The sequence below is a fragment of the Moschus berezovskii genome, chromosome X (assembly GCF_049115385.1).
Source record: "Moschus berezovskii isolate FMDL1 chromosome X, NW_MosBer_1.0, whole genome shotgun sequence".
Taxonomy (NCBI): Eukaryota; Metazoa; Chordata; class Mammalia; order Artiodactyla; family Moschidae; genus Moschus; species Moschus berezovskii.
The window spans coordinates 51392881-51414520 of NC_142488.1; the positions used below are offsets into that span (position 1 = coordinate 51392881).

The following is a 21640-nucleotide window of genomic DNA, read 5'->3' on the forward strand; positions in this document are numbered from 1 at the left end:
ACTGGGTATTGTTTTTGCTTTGGCACCATCCCTTCATTCTTTCTGGAGTTATTTCTCCACTGATCTTCAATAGCATACTGGGCACCTAACGACCTGGGGAGTTCCTCATTCATTATCCTGTCATTTTGCCTTTTCATATTGTTCATGGGGTTCTCAAGGCAAGTATACTGAAGTGGTTTGCCATTCCCTTCTCCAGTGGACCATATTCTGTCAGACCTCTCCACCATGACCCGTCCGTCTTGGGTGGCCCCACACAGCATGGGTTAGTTTCATTGACTTAGACAAGGCTGTGGTCCATGTGTATGAGGGCTTCCCTCATAGCTCAGTTGGTAAAGAATCTGCCTGCAATGCAGGAGACCCTGGTACGATTCCTGGCTTGGGAAGATCCCCTGGAGAAGGGATAGGTTACCTATTCCAGTACTTTTGGGCTTCCCTTGTGGCTCAGTTGGTAAAATATCTGCCTGCAATGCGGGAGACCTGGGTTCGATTCCTGTGTTGGGAAGATCCCCTGGAAAAGGGAAAGGCTACCCACTCCAGTATTCTGGCCTGGAGAATTCTATTGACTGTATAGTCCATGGGCTTGCAAAGAGTCGGATACACTGAGCAACTTTGTTCTTTAGATCTTCTAATTCTTTGTTCAACATTTCTTGTATCTTCTCAGTCTGTCCTTCCATTGTTTTCTTCTGAGATCTCGGATCATCTTTACTCTCAGTGCTCTAAATTCTTTTTTGAATAGATTGCCTATCTCCACGTTGCTTAGTTGTTGTTCTGGGGTTTTACCCTACTCCTTTGTGTGAAACATATTCCTGTGCTATCTCATTTTGACTCACTTTCGGTATTCATGGTCTCTGTTCTGCAGGCTGCAGGATTGTATTTCCTCTTGCTTTTACTGTTTTTCCCCTTGTGGGTTAGGTTGTTCTGAGAGTTTCTTCAGGATTCCTGGTGGGAGGGACTAATGTCTGCCCAGTGGTGGGTGCAACTGTGTCTTGTCCCTCTGATGGGCAGGGTCATGTCAAAAGGTGTATATAGAAGTGGCTGTCGGCTCAGGAAGACTTAGGCAGCCTGTATGCTGATGGGTGGGACTGTGTTCGTGTCATACTGGTTGCTTAGCCTGAGGCATCCCAGCGCTGGAGCCTACAGGCTTTTGGGTGGGACCAAGTCTTGGTGTTGAAATGGTGGCCTCCAGAAGAACTCATGCCAGTGAGTACATTCTGATGCATCCACTACACGTTTTCCCCACAGTGAACTGCAGTTGCCCCTTGCCTCCCAGGAGACCTCCAACACCAGAAGATAAGCCTCACCCTGGGTCCCATGAGTCACAACTTTTTCCTCAGGTTCTGGTGCACAGATGACTTTGTGTGCAACCTCCAAGAGTGGAGTTTCTGTTTTTCCAAGTCCTCTTGAGTTCTTGTGATGAAGTCCCACTGGCCTTCAAAGCTAAATGCTCTGTGGGTTTCAGCTCTCAAGCCAGACTCCCGGACTCTGGAGCCTTACATTGGACTTAGAACTCCTCCTGTGGGAGAACCTCTGTGATGTAGCTATTTTTCAGTGTGTGGTTTGCTCACCAAGTGGGGATGGGATTTGACTGCACTGTGACTGCACCCCTGTTTCCATCTTATTCTTTGTGTTTGTAGCTTATTCTTTGTGTTTGGATGTAGAACATCGTTTTTGGTAGGTTCCAGTCTGTCTGTCGATGGTTGTTCAGCAGTTAGTTGTGATTTCAGTGTTTTGGGGAGAGGATGTGCGCTCAAGTCCTGCCACTTCACCATCTTGTCTTCACCTCTCCTTTGAATCTTTGCCTTGGGAGACAGCCAGGGTAGGCAATTCTTCTCCTTTCAAAGACTCTCTCAAAGTCCAAGGTCAGAGGGCAAGGAATTGGAGCTTTAGGAAGCTTAAGACCATGGGTTCACAAGTTCTAGGAGTAAATCTTTGCAAGTATAGAATGATTCCAGTTAAAGAGAATACCTCAATGACTTCTTGGTCACATGAGAAGCAGTCTTCCCATAGGTAGAATATTTGGGTCACTGCTGGCCAAGATTTAGCTTTTTATCATGAAGAAAGTTTCTCTTTTGTTAATATTATTGCCTTCTTCTTTTTCCTAGTCCAAAAATATTTATGTTTAGCAGTTTGCTACAGGTTATGATAAAGTATAAAATTGAACACCCAGTAGAAGAGGTACTAGGACAAGGCATGGGCCAGAGTATCCATTGCCCTCTCCAGGCCGGCAACTCTGCCTGAATCTCCATGCATTCACTGACTCTGAAGTCCCTAGAATACTTGAGAACAGAGATGCTGAGCAAATCTTCCAGTTAGTTGATTAAAAAAAAAAAAAGAGGAGAAAAGTAAACAAATGAAGTCCTAATAAATGTGGCCCTCAGTTAACATAAGAAAATGTCCAGGTACTCTGAACAGAGAAAAAGGGAGAAAAAATTATCAAAGAAATAATGAAACAATGGTCCTAAAAATGAAGGCCATGAGAGTGCAGCACAAGTGAAGCTTTAGACAAAGGCACATCACAACAAAGTTTCAGAATGAATAAATAAAAATCAATAGTAAATCTTAATAGTATATAAAAGATAAACAACCCCAAAGATCTGTGCAAGAGATTAGAACAGGCCAGAATACATATGGCTGGCAAGTCAGCACCAGAAAATATGCTCAATATACTGAAATGCAAATTAAAATTAGAATGTGATACCACTACACACCTATTGGAATTGTGAAAATTTAAAAGTCTGACCATACCAAGCGTTTTCAAGAATGGAACTCATATATAACTGAGTCATACTGTCCTACATAGCTGGGAGTGCAATTATGTATACCAGACACTTTATTAAAAAGTTAAAGGCATACATACTATAGGCTTCAGCCATTCCAATCCTGAGTATTTTTTCAAGACAAAGGAAAGTATATATCTACACAAAGTCTTTTACATGAATGCTTTACTTATTAAACTACAGACTGGAAACAACCACAATATCCATCAATCAATGTATTGTTAAACAAATGATGGCATATCCACACAATGGAATGATTTTCAATTACCTCATCTATAACATGGAGATAATTGACTAGAGAGATTTATATTATTAGTGAACAAGAGGAGTAATGAACAAAGATTAAAATGATCTGTAATGAAATAGACTAAAGCCCACACATCATTCCCTGGGAGAAGCCATTCCTGGCCACCAGATTTACAGGGCTCTCTTCTAAGCATCCCCTGGCTCTCGTCTGTCTATCCTGCATAATTATAACTATATACTCAGTTCCTTTTCAGTCCAGAACCTGGAGCCTGACTCCCAGCAGAAGCTCAGAGAAATTTTCTGCCCTCTGAATGACGGTGATCTATGCTACTCACAATCAAGTATAGACATTATCAAACCAGCAATTCCTTTCCTGGAAGTAATACATTATTAACTAGTGATCATAGGACATTTCTCTTGACAAATTTCTGTTCTTGTAGAGGGGGAAATGTACACATTACTTTGTCCAAAAGCAAAGTACTACTGTTCCCTACTTTTATGTTAATAATTCTGGACACTCTGCTACTTTCTCAGATCACCTCTCAGGGGTTGCCTTGACTAATTCACTGAAGTGTTCCCACATATAAAGGGGCTGAAGAACAGACTAGACTGTTGATAAATACTTTTGAATGGATATAATGCTGACGATGTGATGATTATTTTTATCATTTTTTATTTTCATTAATTACTTAATTTTTGGCTGCTCTGGGTCTTCATGGCTGCATGTAGGTTTTCTCTACTTGTGGCAAGTGGGAGGTGCTTTGCAGTTGTGTTGCATGGGCTTCTCATTGTGGTGGCTTCTCTTGGTGCAGAGCATGAGCTCAAGGGTGTGCGGGCTTTAGAAGTTGAGGCACGTGAGTTCAACAGTTGTGGCATGCAGGCTTAGTTGCCCTATGACATGTGGAATCTTCCTGGACCAGGGTTTGAACCCATGTCTCCTGCATTGTCAGATGGGTTCTTAACCACTAGATCACCAGGGAAGTCCAACAATGTGATTATTTTAATGTTTGGCTGGAAAGCTGTGTTTGTCGGCTCAGGCTGCCAAACAAAATGCCATAAAATGGGTGACTTAAGGAACAGAAATTTATTTCTCACTGTTCTGGAGACTGGCAGTCCAAATCAGAATGGCAGCACGGTTGGATTCTGGTGAGAGCTCCATTCCTGGATCATAGATGGCTGTCTTCTTGTTGTGTCCTCACATGGCAGTGAGAGAGAGACAAACAGACACAGAGACAGAGACAGAGTGAATACATTGGTGCTTCTTCTTTTTTAAAAATATTTAGAAAGTATTTATTTTATTACACCCATGTAAGCTGTCTGTCAAACACATAGAGTGGATGTAAAGAGTTTATATGGACTTTAAACCAGGGCTATAGCTTCTTAATTAGACATCCTGTAAATGAAAGGGAGACACATGTTAGCTGAAATGAAGGAAGATTGGTGGGGGGGGACTTTCTCCTCTGTTTCCTTGAGTTAATCTGGAGGCTGCGGATTTATAGGGCCTTTTGATGGGTCATCTTCCTCTTGAGCAGGAAGAGAGTTAGCCCTCTTGCTAAACCAGGTAAATTAATTACTGTAAGTTATCCTCTGAATTTAAAGCCCACACAAATGTGTCACGTGCCATGTTTTCCAGTGAAAACAGCAGAAGCCTAGCTTTTTAACTGGTTCAGCAATTAATTCTAGATGCATGTTAGAATGTCCCAGGAAGTTTTTTAAGCATTGCTTATGTCTGGGGCCCTAATTCCTAACATTTCCTAGTAGTTCAGAATATTTAAGTGTGATATCCTGGATATTATAGTTTTTAAAGCTCCCAAGTGACATTTTTTTTTTTAAGGCAAGATAAAGAGCCACTGGTCTGCATTTTCCAGAGGGTTTTATGGTAATGTAGAATAATTTAGAAGTATTGCAGGGCCCAATTGAAATTTCTTTTTTAAAAAATTAATTAATTTATTTTAATTGGAGGCTAATTACTTTATCATATTGTGGTGGTTTTTGCCATACATTGACATGAATCAGCCATGGGTGTACATGTGTCCCCCTGTCCCAAACCTCCCTCCCACCTCCCTCCCCATCCCAGCCCTCTGGGTTGTCCCAGTGCACTGGCTTCGAGTGCCCTGTTTCATGCATCAAACTTGGACTGGTCATCTGTTACACATATGGTAATAAACATGTTTCAGTGCTATTCTCTCAAATCATCCCACTCTCGCCTTCTCAAACAGAGTCCAAAAAGTCTGTTCTTTATCTTTGTGTCTCTTTTGCTGTCTAGCATATAAGGTCATTGTTACCATCTTTCTAAATTCCATAGATATGCGTTAATATACTGTATTGGTGTTTTTCTTTCTGACTTACTTCACTCTGTATAATAGGCTCCAGTTTCATCCACCACATTAAAACTGACTCCACTGTGTTCTTTTCAATAGCTGAGTGATATTCCATTGTGTATATGTACCACAACTTTCTTATCCATTCATCTCCCGATGGATAACTCGGTTGCTTCCATGTCCTAGCTATTGCAAACAATGCTGCGATGAACATTGGGATACACGTGTCTCTTTCAATTCTGGTTTCCTCGGTGTGTATGCCCAGCAGTGGGATTGGTGTTTCTTCTTATGTGAGCCCCACTTTCATGACCTCATCTAAATCTAATTGTCTCCAAAGGATTCATCTCGAAATATTATTTCATTGGCGGTTACCACTTCAACATACAGATTTGGTGGGAGACAGAGTTGAGTCTGTAGCAGAGGTAAAGATATCAACAGCTTTATGTCACAAAATCAGTATGTGAAAGCAGTAATTATCATTGGATGTGGGAAGTTCAGTTAACCTGTCTCACTCTTACAATGAACCTTATATTCTAGCTTTCCTCCTGCTTCTTGGCCACTCCACTCAGTTTTTTCCCCCCTTAGGCCCCTTCATTGTGTTTCTCCTCTGCATTTCATTTCTGTTTATGTCTCTCTTGTCCACCAGTGTTGTATTCGCATCATCCACCTCACATCACTGGTTATTTTGAGCATTGCAGATACATCCTGAAACATGGTAGGAATCAATGCATGTGTACTAAATGAAGGTATATTTTCTAATGACTGACAGGAAAACCATCTCCTCCATGTAGGAGTCAGTATATAGGTGTCATTTTTGTATCACCATACATAAAGCCTTGAGACTTGCTCCAGACACTGTAGGGCTGTGGCTCTGTCTTGGTACCCTGGTGACCTCTCATGTCCCCACGTAGGCTACATAGGCAAGGCTAAACTGCAGGCTGACTTGAATCTTGGCAGAAAACCTTCAGGTTGCTCTAGCAGCAAGGGGAGATGAGCAGCCTGGTGAAGAGCTGCTATGAGGCAATTTCTCACCTGCCTGCTTATCTTGCTGGAGGCTGACACGAGGTTGTTACTCATCCATCTCTGGTCTCAGTTGAACATAGGATGGTCTCCCTAGCCCCAGCTGAGAGTACAGCTGTGCACTACAGAACTTCTCATTGCCATAGAGCACAACTGTGGGCTCCTTCCTGGCAGAGAGACCCTCTACCTGCAGTGCCCGTTACTGAGGCCTTTCAATTCAGTGTCAAACCGTGGGACGAGGAACAAGGCAACTGACACCAGGGCCATATTGCTTCTTCACTGTCTGAAAGTTAGAAACTGAATCCATTTGGGTTCATTGTCTCCTTACTGGTCAAAAAGGGAGACAAGCCAAACTAACAATTCCATGGTACACTGTGTGGCCCTGTAGCCCCTGCAGTGTTATTTAAGGACTGACTACCTGACTATGTGACAGAGTCTGGTGTTGAGTTGTGTGGTGTTGCATGACTAGAATATTGGCTTATTTTCTCTGTCATCACACACAGCAAGGAGCACAGTTGTCTCTACATACTATGACTTAGTGTAGCCTTCTCAGTCCTCTTGTACAAACCAACCTTAGAATGGATGCCATGTCTCATACCAGCTACACTGCTATTGAATCAATATATTTACTTAGACAAAATACGTTTCTGAAGCCCAATTCATTTTAAAAGTTAGCCTTATAGTCTACTTGAAATTAAACATCTGTGTCATTTGTGAGACAATTATAATTGTCAAGATAAATGAAATTAAACATTTTGAGTTTAAATGAACAAATGGAATAAAATAAGCCAAATCCATTTCCAATGTAACACCTACTTCATCTATGTTATCTTGTTTATTGTTCATTAAAAATATTTAGTGCAAAATTGTAATTTCTATTTTAGAAATGGGGAAACAGATCCAAAAGATGTAAATACCTTTCTTACCTTCACACAGTGTGTCAGAGCCAGTGTTGATACCCTTAGTTATGTCATGTGCTGTGCTTAGTCACTCAGTCATGTCCAACTCTTTATGACCCCATGGACTGTAGCCCGCCAGGCACCTCTGGCCATGGGGATTCTCCAGGCAAGAATACTGGAGTGAGTTGCCATGCCCTCCTCCAGGGGATCTTCCCAACCCAGGGATCGAACCCAGGTGTCCAACATTGCAGGCAGATTCTTTATCATCTGAGCCACCAGGGGAGCCCAGTTATGTCATGTCATAACCAATAAGGAGACAGAGCAGATAAGACTCAAGTCATTTTGTCTCAGGAAGTTCCCCTCATTCCTTTCCCTTTTCTTCCAGCTAGGACCTAATCTTTACAGGCAGCTCCATGACCTATGAGCTTTGTCACATACTTTTTGGTAAGATGGGATACTCAAACTTAAGTCACGTGGTAGATTTGAACCTCCCATTTTCTGTCCTTTTGGACCTGGATTTTCATATGTCTGTAAGGGCACAACAGTTGCTATTTATAATCCCCTGTTATTCCCTAAGCAGAGTGAATTCTGAGTAGGTCCTCTGTTGCAGAAATATTTTTTAGGTGCATGAAGATTCAGATGAGGGCTCAGAGATGTAAGCATCCTCTTATTATGTAATAATAAGGATATAAGTGAGGAATCAGACAGCTGGATGGCTCCCGAGATCTGATGACTATCAATTCAATGGAGGATGCTATAGAGAAGAAAAGACATTTGTGGCTGCTCTCTCCCTGCACCCCAAACACTTGGAAGGTAAGTCAGAAGTATGTGAAAGATCTGTTGCGGCATTTGCCATGGAAAACTTTTTTATTATTTATTTTTTAATTGAAGGATAATTGCTTTACAGAATTTTGTTGTTTTCTGTCTAACCTCAACATGAATCTGCCATTCAGTTCAGTTCAGTCGCTCAGTCGTGTCCGACCCTTTGCGACCTCATGAATCACAGCACGCCAGGCCTCCCTGTCCATCACCAACTCCCGGAGTTCACTCAAACTCATGTCCATAGAGTTGGTGATGCCATCCAGCCATCTCATTCTTCGTCGTCCCTGTCTCCTCCTGCCCCCACCCTTTCCCAGCATCAGAGTCTTTTCCAGTGAGTCAACTCTTCGCATGAGGTGGCCAAAGTATTGGAGTTTCAGCTTTAGCATCAGTCCTTCCATGCCCTCCCTCCTGAACCCCCTATATCCCTCCCCATCCCACCCCTCCAGGTTGACACAGAGCCCCTGTTTGAGTTTCCTAAGCCAAACAGTAAACTTCCATTGCCCATCTATTTTACACATGGCAATGGAAGTTTCCAAGTTACTCTTTACAAACATCTCATCCCCTCCTACCCTCTCCCCATGTTCATAAGTCTGTTCTCTATGTCTGTTTCTCCACTGATGCCCTGTGAATAAATTCTTCAGTACCACTTTTCTAGATTCTGTATATGTGCAATAGAATATGATATTTATCTTTCACTATCTGACTTACTTCACTCTGTATAATAAGTTCTAGGTTTAGCCACCTCATTAGAACTGACTCAAAGGCGTTCCTTTTTTAGGCTAAATAATATCCCCTTGTGTATATGTACTAGACTTCTTTATCCATTCATCTGCTGATGGACATCTAGCTTGATTCCATGTTCTACCTATTATAAATACTGCTGGATTGAACAATGGGATACATGGGTCTTTTTCAGTTTTGGTTTCCTCAGGGTATAGGCCTAGGAGTGGGATTGCAGGGTCATAGATGGTGGTTTTATTCCTAGTGTTTTAAGGAATCTCCATATTGACTTCCACAGTGGCTGTATTAATTTACATTCCCACCAACAGGGCACCCTCGCCAGCATTTAATGTTTGTAGACTTTTGATGATGGCCATTCTGACCGGAGTGGGGTGATATATCATTGTAGTTTTGATTTGCGTTTCTCTAATAATGAGCAATGTTGAGCATCTTTTCATGTGTTTGGTAGCCGTCTATGTGTTTTCTTTGGAGAAATGTCTGTTTAGGTCTTTTCCCCACTTTTTAATTGGGTTCTTTGTTTTCCTGGCATTGAGTTGTATGAGCTACTTGTATATTTTGGAAAATAATCCTTTGTCAGTTGTTTAATTTGCTATTGTTTTCTCCCATTCTGAGGGTTGTCTTTTCACCTCACTTATACTTTCCTTTCGGAGAAGGCAATGCCAAGCCACTCCAGTACTCTTGCCTGGAAAATCCCATGGATTGAGGAGCTTGGTGGGCTGCAGTCCATGGGGTCGCTAGGGGTAGGACATGACTGAGCGACTTCACTTTCACTTTTCACTTTCACACATTGGAGAAGGAAATGGCAACCCACTCCAGTGTTCTTGCCTGGAGAAGCCCAGGGACAGGGGAGCTTGGTGGGCTTCCATCTATGGGGTCACACAGAGTCGGACATGACTGAAGTGACTTAGCAGCAGCAGCAGCAGCATACTTTCCTTTGCTGTGCAAAGGCTTTTAAGTTTAATCAGGTCCCACTTGTTTCCTTTTCTTTTATTTCCATTACTCTAGGAGGTGGGTCATAGAGCATCTTGCTTTGATTTATGTCTCCGAGTATTCTGCCTATGTTTTCCTCTAAGAGTTTTATAGTTTCTGGTCTTACATTTACGTCTTTAACCCATTTTGAGTTTATCTTTGTGTATGGTGTTAGGAAGCATTCTAATGTCATTCTTTTACATGTAGCTGTCCAATTTTTCCAGCACCATTTTTTGAAGAAGCTGTCTTTGCCCCATTGTATATTCTTGCCTCCTTTGTCAAAAATAAGGTACCCATAGGTGCATGGATTTATTTCTAGTCTTTCTGTCTTGTTCCATTGGTCTATATTTCTGTTTTTGTGCCAATACGATACTGTCTCGATGACTGTAGCTTTGTAGTATAATCTGAAGTCAGGAAGTTTGATTCCTCCAGCTCCATTCTTCTTTCTCAAGACTGCTTTGGCTGTTCGTGGTCTTTTGTGTTTCCATATGAATTGTGAAATTTCTTGTTGTAGTTCTGTGAAAAATACCATTGGTAATTTGATAGGGATTGCATTAAATCTGTAGAATGCATTTGGTAGTAGAGTCATTTTCACAATATTGATTCTTCCTACCCACAAACATGGATATCTCTCCATCTGTTTCTGCCATCTTTGATTTCTTTCCTGAATGTCTTATAATTTTCTGAGTACAATTCTTTTGTCTCCTTAGGTAAGTTTATTCCTAGATATTAATTCTTTTTGTTGCAATGGTGAATGGGACTGATTCCTTAAATTCTCTTTCTGGATTTTCATTGTTAGTATATAGAACTGCAAGAGATTTCTGTCTATCGATTTTGTATCCTGCAACCTTGCTAAATTCACTGATTAGCTCTAGTAATTTTCTGATACTATCTTTAGGGCTTTCCATGTACAGTATCATGTCATCTGCAAACAACGAGAGCTTTACCTCTTTTATTTTCTGGATTCCTTTTACTTCTGTTTCTTCCCTGACTACTATAGCTAGGACTTCCAGAACTATGTTGTATAATAGTGGTGAAAGTGGACATCCTTGTCTCATTCCTGACCTTAGGGGGAATGCTTTCAGTTTTTCATCATTGAAAATAATGTTTGCTCTAGGCTTATCATATATGGCCTTTACTATGTTGATGTAGGTTCCTTCTATGTCCATTTTCTGAACAGTTTTAATCATAAATGGGTACTGAATTTTGTCAAATCTTTTTCTGCATCTCTTGAGATGATGATATGGATTTTACCTTTCAATTTTTTAATATGGTGTATCACATTGATTGATTTGTGTATGTTGAAGAATCCTTGCATACCTGGAATAAACCCTACTTGATCATGGTGTATGAGGCTTTTGATGTGTTGCTGAATTCTGCTAAAATTTTGTTGAGGATTTTTGTATCTATGCTCATAAGTGATATTGGCCTGTAGTTTTCCTTTTTTTTTTCTGTTGTCTTTGTCTGGTTTTGGTATCAGGGTGATGGTGGCCTCATAGAATGAGTTTAGAAGTATTCCATCCTCTGCAATTTTTTGAAAGAGTTTTAGAAGGACAGGCATTAGCTCTTCTCTAAATGTTTGATAGAATTCTCCTGTGAAGCCATCCGATCCTGGGCTTTTGTTTTTCAGAAGATTTTGGATCACAGCCTCAATTTCAGTGCTTGTAAGTGGGTTGTTCATAATTTCCATTTCTTCCTGGTTCAGTCTTGGAAGATTGAACTTTTCCAAGAATCTGTCCATTCCATCCAGGTTATCCATCTTATTGCCATATAGTTGTTCATAATAGTCTTTTATAATCCTTTGTATTTCTGCATTGTCTGTTGTAACCTCTCCTTTTTCATTTCTAATTTTGTTTATTTGATTCTTCTCTCTTTTGTTCTTGAAGATCCTGACTAAAGCTTTGTCAGTTTTATTCTCTCAAAGAATCAGCTTTTAGTTTTATTAACCTTTACTATTGTTTCATCCATTTATTTTTCACTATTCCTGCTCGGATTGTTATGTTTCTCTCCTTCTGCTATTTTTGGGGATCTTTTCTTCTTCTTTTTCCAGTTGTTTTAGGTGTAAAGTTAGGCTGTCTATTCAGTGTTTTTCTTGTTTCTTGAGGTAGGATTGTATTGCTGTAAATTTCCCTCTTAGAATTGCTTTTGCTGCATCCCATAGGTTTTGAGTTGTGATTTCATTGTCATTTGTTTCTAGAAATTTTTATGATTTTCCTTTTGATTTCTACAGTAAATTGTTGGTTATTTAGAGACCTGTGGTTTAATCTCCATGTGTTTGGGTTTCTTAACAGTTTTTGTCTTGATATTTATATCTAGTCTCATAGTATTGTGGTCAGAGAAGATGCTTGAGACAATTTCAGTTTTCTTAAATTTACTGAACTTTGTTTTGTGACCCAAGATGTGGTCTATCCTGGAGATGTTCCATGTGAACTTGAGAAGAAGGCGTATTCTTCTGCATTTGGATGGAATGTCCTGAAGCTATCAATGAGATCCATCTCATCTAATGTATCATTTAACACTTGTGTTTCCTTATTAATTTTCTGTTTTGATGATCTGTCCATTGGTGTGAATAGGGAGTTAAAGTCTCCTACTACTTTTGTGTTACTGTCAATTTCTCCTTTCATGTCTGTTAGTGTTGTCTTTTGTATTGGGGTGCTCCTTTGTTGGGTGCATCAGTTCAGTTCAGTTCAGTCACTCAGTCGTGTCCTACTCTTTGCGACCCCATGAATCACAGCACGCCAGGCCTCCCTGTCCAACACCCACTCCCAGAGTTCACTCAAACTCATGTCCATCGAGTCAGTTATGCCATCAACCCATCTCATTCTGTCGTCCCTTTCTCCTCCTGCCCCCAATCCCTCCCAGCATCAGAGTCTTTTGCAATGAGTCAACTCTTCGCCTGAGGTGGCCAAAGTATTGGAGTTTCAGCTTTAGCATCAGTCCTTCCAATGAACACCCAGGACTGATCTCCTTTAGAATGGACTGGTTGGATCTCCTTAAAATTGTTATGTCTTCCTCTTGGATTGATCCCTTGATCATTAGGTAGTGTCCTTCCTTACCTCTTGTAATCTTTACTTCAAGGTCTATTTTGTCTTATATGAGGATTGCAACTCCAGCTTTCTTTTGCTTCCCATTTGCGTGGAATATATGTTTCCAACCTCTCATTTTCAGTCTATATGTGTCTTGAGGACTGAAGTGGGTATCCTGTAGACAGCATATATTTGGGTCTTGTTTTTGCATCCATTCAGCCAGTCTGTGCCTCTTGATTGGAGCATTTAATCCATTTACATTTAAAGTAGTTATTGATATTTATGTTCCTATTGCCATTTTCGTAATTGTTTGGGGTTGATTTTGTAGATCTTTTTTCTTCTCTTGTATTTCTTGACTATATAAGTCCCTTTAACATTTGTTGTAAAGCTGGTTTGGTGGTAGTGAAGTTTCTTAATTTTGCTTATCGGAAAAGCTTTTTATTTCTCCATCAGTTTTGAATGAGATATTTGCTGGGTAGAGTAATCTTGTCTGTAGATCTTTCTCTTTTAGTACGTTAAATATATCCTGCATTCCCTTCTGGCCTGCAGAGTTTCTGCTGAAAGATCAGTTGTTAAATGTACTGGGTTTCCATTTTATGTTACTTGTTGCTCAGATTTTAATCTGGCCCTACACCTGCCTGTTCTTGCCTCCAGTGTCCACAGCTATCAGAACTACTGCGTTTCCTTTAATGGCAGCTCCCAATGTCCTTTAATATCTTCCATAGAGAGTCTGCCTAGTTGATCATGTGGATTTAATCTGCAGATTGTGCAGCTGTTGGGAAGCTTTTGGGTCTTCTTCCTTACCTACACAGCCCCTGGGTTTCATTTGTGGTTTTATTTCCACCTCTGCACGTGGGTTGTCCACTGGATTTTGCTCCTGAGGCTGCACTGGAAGACTTGGGTTTGCCCCTATGAGAGCCAACTGTGGAGGTGTTGCAGCTGCTTGGGTCACAGGGGTTCTGGCAACACCAGGTACTCAGGGGAGTTGGCGGTAGGGCAGAAGGAAATACAGTGCTCTAGAAGGGTATGGCAACCAGTATTACCAAATACGCTCCAGTGTTCTTGCCTGGAGAACCCCCTGACAGAGAAGCCAGGCAGGCCACAGTCTACAGGGTCGCAAAGTGTTGGACACGACCAAAGCAACTCTGCGTGCATAGATGCAAGACGTTTATTTTGCCTGTGGCAGCTCTGCCCCAGTGACAGTTGGCGCAGCTGCTTCGCTTCTGTGGATCCTGGTGAAAGGTTGTTGTTGACCCACGAAAAGATGCCAGGATTCTTGGCCTCCTGAGGAGAAGAATTCAATCCGGGGTCAGAGATGAGGCTTGATCGCTTAGAGCTTTTGTCTAATAAAGTTTTATTAAAATATAAAGAAGATAGGAAAAGCTTCTGATATAGGCATCAGAAGGGGGCAGAAAGAGTACCCCCCTGCTAGTCTTCAGCTGGATGTTATATAGTCACTAGCAGTCTGTTAATGAAAGAAAGGAATGTCTTAAATCTCAGAATGGCACCAGGCCCCTCATCCATAAGATGTATTTTGGGATAATCTTAGCACCAGATGATTCATCCTGGGCCATAAAACGATTGACTTGAATCTTGTAGAAGGACAGATTACCATACAGATAGTTTCATTTACATAGATTAGGGGAACAATATCTGAGTATAACATACTGGTTCTGAGTCAGTAGGTTCAGATGACAAGTAGGTTCTGAGCCATTAGGAGGAACCGACTTGAAGACAGAGTTTGGGGTAAATGCATAGTACATTAACATAGCTTAAGACAAACACTCCCATAAGAAAAATGCATTGGTTAACTCAAGGTTTGAGAATAGTTAACATCAGAGGAAACCAGGTGTCATAATGGCAACACAGTATTTTAAGAAAATTTAGGAGACTTTAAGAGAAACCTCCTTTTAAAATTTGTATAGAGAAGGAAAAATATAGGTAGTTTGTTTCCTCCTGCCACTTAAAAGAGATAAAAATGTCTGACACTTGCAGCCTATTTCCTCCGTTTGGAGACCCCTGGCCTTCCTGCCTGTTACCCTCTCACTGGCGGCACCCAGCGTTCAGGGACATGGACTAACTCTGCCGCAGAAGTTAATGCCCTCTCAGAGTCTTTTTGTTTGGCCTCTTGTAGCTGGTGATGAGAAGGCCTCTTTGGCCAGTCTTTCTCTGTATCTCCGCCCGTTCAGGCACTTAGAGGGCTCCCTTGCCTGGGGTCCTTCTCTGTTGTTCAGTGCATCAGGCACATAGAGGATCCCCCCTGGCTGGGTTCCTACTCTGTATATTGGCACGACAGGCACTTGAAAGAGCACCCTGGGTGCGGTCCTACTCTGTAGTTCAGTGCATCACGCACTCTCTGGATCAGCCTCTCTACTGCTCAGCGGCCAATGCCAGTGTGCGGGGAGGGAGGCCACAGTGATGGCTCCACCCCCCCCCCCACACGTGACTCAGCAGTATCGCCTTGCTTCCATGGCTGCCTGGCTTTCCTCCACAGGAATTTCCCACCAGAATCTCCTCCTTCACATCCCCTCCATCATTTCTCCACCATCAAGAGGGGCTCTCAACCTGGGATTGCTCCACAATCCCTAAACTCCAGCTCCCAGAGACTGCAACTTCCAGGGCACCTGCATCCCTGTCCAGGGTATGTATGGATGTGGCAAGGATGTATGATTTTCATTCCCTTTAGGCTTCCACATATCAGCCGTTTTACTCTCAGCCTTAATTGTTTCTCTTCTGACTCAGACAATTGCCCCAATGCAGGGATTAGACCCCTGCTTCAGTTCCCCCACCCACCCAGGGCAGGTCCAGTCTTACTGACACGTCTGTTTCCCCCCCTAGTTCCTTCATCCTACTGAGTTTTACGTGGCTCTGTGGAACAACAGACTGGTTCCAAATAGGAAAAGGAGTACATCAAGGTTGTATATTGTCATCCTGCTTATTTAACTTATATAAGGAGTACATCATGAGGAACGCTGGGCTGGAAGAAGCACAAGCTGGAATCAAGATTGCTGGGAGAAATATCAATCACCTCAGATATGCAGATGACACCACCCTTATGGCAGAAAGTGAAGAGGAACTCAAAAGCCTCTTGATGAAAGTGAAGGAGGAGAGTGAAAAGGTTGGCTTGAAGATCAAGATTCAGAAAACTAAGATCATGGCATCTGGTCCCATCACTTCATGGGAAATAGATGGGAAAACATTGGAAACAGTGTGAGACTTTATTTTTTGGGGCTCCAAAATCACTGCGGATACTGATTGCAGCCATGAAATTAAAAGACGCTTACTCCTTGGAAGGAAAGTTATGACCAACCAAGATAGTATATTAAAAAGCAGAGACATTACTTTGCCAACAAAGGATCATCTAGTCAAAGCTATGGTTTTCCCGTGGTCCTGTATGGATGTGAGAGTTGGACTGTGAAGAAAGCTGATCACCGAAGAATTGATGCTTTTGAACTGTGGTGCTGGAGAAGACTCTTGAGAGTCCCTTGGACTGCAAGGAGATCCAACCAGTCCATTCTAAAGGAGATCAATCCTGGGTGTTCATTGGAAGGACTGATGCTAAAGCTGACGCTCAAATACTTTGGCCACCTCATGCGACGAGTTGACTCACTGGAAAAGAGTCTGATGCTGGGAGGGATTGGGGGCAGGAGGAGACGGGGACGACCGAGAATGAGATGGCTGGATGGCATCAGCGACTCGGTGGACATGAGTTTGAGTGAACTCCAGGAGTTGGTGATGGACAGGGAGGCCTGGCGTGCTGTGATTCATGGGATTGCAACGAGTTGGACACGACTGAGCGACTGAACTGAACTGAATATATATATGCTGCTGCTGCTAAGTCACTTCAGTCGTGTCCGACTCTGTGTGACCCCATAGACGGAAGCCCACCAGGCTCCCCCGTCCCTGGGATTCTCCAGGCAAGAACACTGGAGTGGGTTGCCATTTCCTTCTCCAATGTGTGAAAGTGAAAAGTGAAAGTGAAGTCGCTCAGTGGTGTCCGACCCTTAGCGACCCCACGGACTGCAGCCTACCAGGCTCCTCCATCCATGGGATTTTCTAGGCAAGAGTACTGAAGTGGCTTGCCATTGCCTTCTCCGGAATATATATATATATGTATGTATTAACATATAGATTACTCCTAAACACTACGTCATGAACAAATTTTTTTATCCCTAGAAGTGAGAGGGTGGTTTATGTAATTCACTATATAATTCACAATGTAATTCACAACATTAATGGAAAAATTGAGGGGAAAAATTTTGTGATCATCTCAATTGATGAAAATTAATCTATATTCAAGACAGGAAACTAGGAATAGAATGGAACTTTCTCTGATAAAATATATCTACAAAAAAGCAAAGTAAACAGGTTGAAATGGAGAACATTTTTCATTTCCTACCAGGAAAAATACCGATTATCACCTGTTTTAATCAAGACTATTCTGGCTAGTTTTGCTTAGTGCTGCCAAATGAGAAAAGATATAAGGCTTAAGGCACTACAAATTGTTAATATTCAAATATAATAGTATATTTTGAAAAGCAAAAAGGATCTAGATATAAATTTTTGGAATTAATATGCATATATAGAGGAACTGTTGGACAGAAAATATATAAACAAACATTCTATCTCTACATACATGCTGAACTTGGCAATAAAAATCACACACCATGAACTTTCAATAACATTAAATACCCAGAAATAAATTTAACAAAAAAAAATGCAAGTAGAAAAAGAAACTTTATTAACAGAACTTTAACAGTCAAACCTCGAATAGCCAAAGCAATCTTGAAGAAGAAAAATGGAACTGGAGGAATTAACCTGCCAGACTTCAGGCTCTACTACAAAGCCACAGTCATGAAGACAGTATGGTACTGGCACAAAGACAGAAACATAGATCAATGGAACAAAATAGAAAGCCCAGAGATAAATCCACGCACCTATTACACCTTATCTTTGACAAAGGAGGCAAGAATATAAAATGGACAAAAGACACTGTCTTTAACAAGTGGTGCTGGGAAAACATGTCAGCCACTTGTAAAAGAATGAAACTAGAACACCTTATAACACCATACACAAAAATAAACTCAAAATGGATTAAAGATCTAAATGTAAGACCAGAAAATATAAAACTCCTAGAGGAGATCATAGGCAAAACACTCTCCAACATAAATCACAGCAGGAACCTCCATGACCCACCTCCCAGAATATTGAAAATAAAAGCAAAAATAAACAAATGGAACCTAATTAAAATTAAAAGCTTCTGCACAGCAAAGGAAACTATAAGCAAGATGAAAAGACAGCCTGCAGAATGGGAGAAAATAGTAGCAAATGAAAAAACTGACAAAGAATTAATCTCCAAAATATACAAGCAGCTCCTGCAACTCAATTCCAGAAAAAAAAAAAAAAAAAAAAACGACCCAATCAAAAAATTGGCCAAAGAACTAAACAGACATTTCTCCAAAGAAGACATAAAGATGGCTAAAAAACACATGAAAAAATGCTCAACATCCCTCATAATCAGAGAAATGCAAGTCAAAACCACAGTGAGATACCATTTCACATCAGTCAGAATGGCTGCTATCCAAAAGTCTACATGCAATAAATGCTGGAGAGGGTGTGGAGAAAAGGGAACCCTCTTACACTGTTGCTGGGAATGCAAACTAGTACAGCCACTAAGGAGAACAGTGTGGAGATTCCTCAAAAAACTGGAAATAGAACTGCCATATGATCCACCAATCGCACTCCTGGGCATTCACACCGAGGAAACCAGAATTGAAAGAAACACATGTACTTCAGTGTTCATTGCAGCACTGTTTATAATACCGAGGATATGGAAGCAACATAGATGTCCGTCTGCAGAAGAATGGATAAGAAAGCTTTGGTACATATACACAATGGGGTATTATTGAGCCATTAAAAAGAATACTTTTGAATCAGTTCTAATGAGGTGGATGAAATTGGAGCCTATTATAGAGAATGAAGTAAGCCAGAAAGAAAAACACCAATACAGTATACTAATGCATATATATGGAATTTAGAAAGATGGTAACCTTAACCCTGTATACGAGACAGCAAAAGAGACACAGGTGTATAGAACAGTCTTTTGGACTCTGTGGGAGAGGGTGAGGGTGGGATGATTTGGGAGAATGGCATTGAAACATGTACATTATCATACGTGAAACGAATAGCCAGTCCAGGTTCGACGCATGATAAAGGATGCTCGGGGCTGGTGCATGGGGATGACCCAGAAGGTGGATATGGGGAGGAGGGAGGTGGGAGGGGGTTTCAAGAAGGGGAACACATGGACACCCAGGGCGGATTCATGTCAATGTATGGCAAAACCAACCAATATAATATTGTAAACTAATTAGCATCCAATTAAAAAAAAAGTCGGCTTAAAACTCCATATTCAGAAAAATAAGACCACAGCATCTGATCCCATCACTTCATGGCAAATAGATGGGAAAACAGTGGAAACAGTGACAGACTTTATTTTGGGGGGCTCCAAAATCACTGCAGATGGTGATTGCAGCCATCAAATTAAAAGACGCTTGCTGCTTGGAAGAAAAATTAGGACCAACCTAGACAGCATGTTAAAAGCAGAAGCATTACTTTCCCAGCAAAGTCCATCTAGTTAAGGCTATGGTTTTCCCAGTAGTCATGTATGGATGTGAGAGGTGGACTATAAAGAAAGCTGAGTGCCGAAGAATTGATGCTTTCAAACTGTGGTGTTGGAGAAGACTCTTGAGAGTCCCTTAGACTGCAAGGAGATCCAACCAGTCCATCCTAAAGGAAATCAGTCCTCAATATTCATGGGAAGGACTGGTGCTGAAACTCCAATACTTTGGCCACCTGATGCGAAGAACTGACTCATTTGAAAAGACCCTGATGCTGGGAAAGATCGAAGGCGGGAGGAGAAGGGGATGACAGAGGATGAGATGGTTGGATGGCATCACTGATTCAATGGACATGAGTTTGAGTAAACTCCGGGAGTTGGCGATGGACAGGGAGGCCTGGCATGCTGCAGTCCACAGAGAGCATGCTTCTCTCAAGGAGTCGGACACGACTGAACGACTGAACTGAACTGAGAGTTGGAATTGTCTAAGATGGTTAGGGTCTGTGTCCTCAGGTGTGACGTATTTGAGCTGTCTTGGGTTGCTGTCCAGGATGAGTGCTCTCTGAACTGTTCGTGGATCTCTGTCCCAGGCATGAAGCCTCTGAACTCTTTGGGAGGGTTTTGTCCAGAGGGTTGGGTCTCTGAGCTGTTCATGTATCTGGATATGAGGGTAGTCTTATGAGGAAGGCTGGATGGACCCCATTCTCATGGGTCTTAGAAGTAGACCTGTGATATCACACTTGCTGAGATTTCTACCATGCCTCCGTACAGAGATAAAAGCTTGTGGCCCCATCCTCAGGGAGGGAAAGTCATATGCAGTACACAGGAGGCTGCAGTAAGAAAATTGATAAGAACAATACTTCCTGCCATGACTACCACCTTTGATAGGGGCCCTGTGAAAAAACTGTGATTGTCACTCAGACAATCTGCCCAACCCACGACAAAGAGGCCACCATTTGCAGATGGGAGCCCAAGGCCCAGTGCAGATGGAAGGTCTCGGCTCATGAGGACAGGAGGAACTGGATGCAGGCTTGGGCTCCTTGGAGGAGGCAGGGAAGACTCAGCAGAACCCTGGCCAGGTAGTGGGGGAGGGGGGGTTGGCAGAGGCCCACAAGGACCCCGTGACTGTCTCATTGTCAGGATATGTCTCTGTGTCTCCCCATCACACACCCAGCTTCTTGCCTGATGTATGGAATGTGTTCTGTACATTCCCTGGGGATGTGGTGGTGGAAAATACAGAGGTGAACCTCCAAGCAGTTGGGGAGAAACCTCACATTCACCAATTTGCATGAGGCTCCACCACAAATGCAGAGATCCCTGCCTCTCTTTCCCGTATCAAAGCATTCATTGGCACTGAGGTAAGTGGGAGGGCAGACAGGGCTGGACAGGTTGTTAGGTACCCTGTGTACAGCATGAGCCTCCCCATGACTGGAACATCTCCATGTCTTCATCAGGACAGAGAACTCTGATGTGTCCCAAGGGAGCATGATTAAGACCCAGGCCACGGGCAACAGAATCATTTCTTAGAGACAGTCCTTGGTGGGGGGGTGGTGGTGGGGAGCAGTTTCTTTTCTCCTGAAGAGATAGGTACATCATCCAGTAGCAGGGCTGGGGGCCCATAGGTGGGTGCTAATTGGGGATCATTTGTTGCCAGAAACAGTCTCTCTGTCCCTATCCAATATTCTATCTTTGTCTTTCTGCCTGACATCTCTGTGCCTGTTCCATTCTCCCTCTTTTTCTTTACGAGACTGACTGTGACGTCACTCATTCCGTGAGGGTCCTTCCTCTGTCTCTCCTGAGGGTATCATCAATTGACACGATTTTTCACTGGGAGCAGTAGGGGGGGATTCCCCTTGAGTGTAGGGGATTCCAGGAAAGGCATTTCAACTGCAGAGGGTGTGTGGTTTTCCTGGGATGAATCTAGAGCTCCACAACAATCATTATGTGATATGGGCCTCTGAAAGAACCCTGGGGGCTTCTCTGTTAAGAAACCTCCTGTGGATCAAGTCAAAGTCCCCCCTAGGGCCATCCCCTCATCACCACTCTCATCGGATCTCCTGGCTCTCCCTCCATCATGCTGCAACAGTCCCATAGACCTCCTCACTCTTTTCATACACACTACACTGAGTTCCACTCCCCAGGTTTTCCACTGGCCTTAACTCTGTCTGGGATACTTTTTGCCCAGATAGGCATCTCCTCTAGG

The 21640-nt window shown here is 42.3% G+C and overlaps 2 protein-coding genes across 6 annotated transcripts in view; one reads left to right on the forward strand and one right to left on the reverse strand.

Annotated features, from left to right (window-relative positions):
* Window positions 1-21640, forward strand: part of LOC129535017 (X antigen family member 5-like) — a 247618-nt gene that overhangs the window by 86341 nt on the left and 139637 nt on the right. The window lies entirely within an intron of this gene.
* LOC148773301 (X antigen family member 5-like) overlaps window positions 1-21640 on the reverse strand; it is a 57930-nt gene that overhangs the window by 35114 nt on the left and 1176 nt on the right. Inside the window, exon 2 of one of the 3 annotated variants that reach the window (XM_088834112.1) lies at window positions 4119-4206. The exons of 1 other annotated variant lie outside the window; for it this stretch is intronic. In XM_088834112.1, the coding sequence (XP_088690238.1) occupies window positions 4119-4206 (88 nt within the window). Of the gene's footprint in view, window positions 1-4118; window positions 4218-21640 lie in introns of all 3 variants that reach the window. One more of the 3 variants, XM_088834114.1, reaches the window with a different exon arrangement.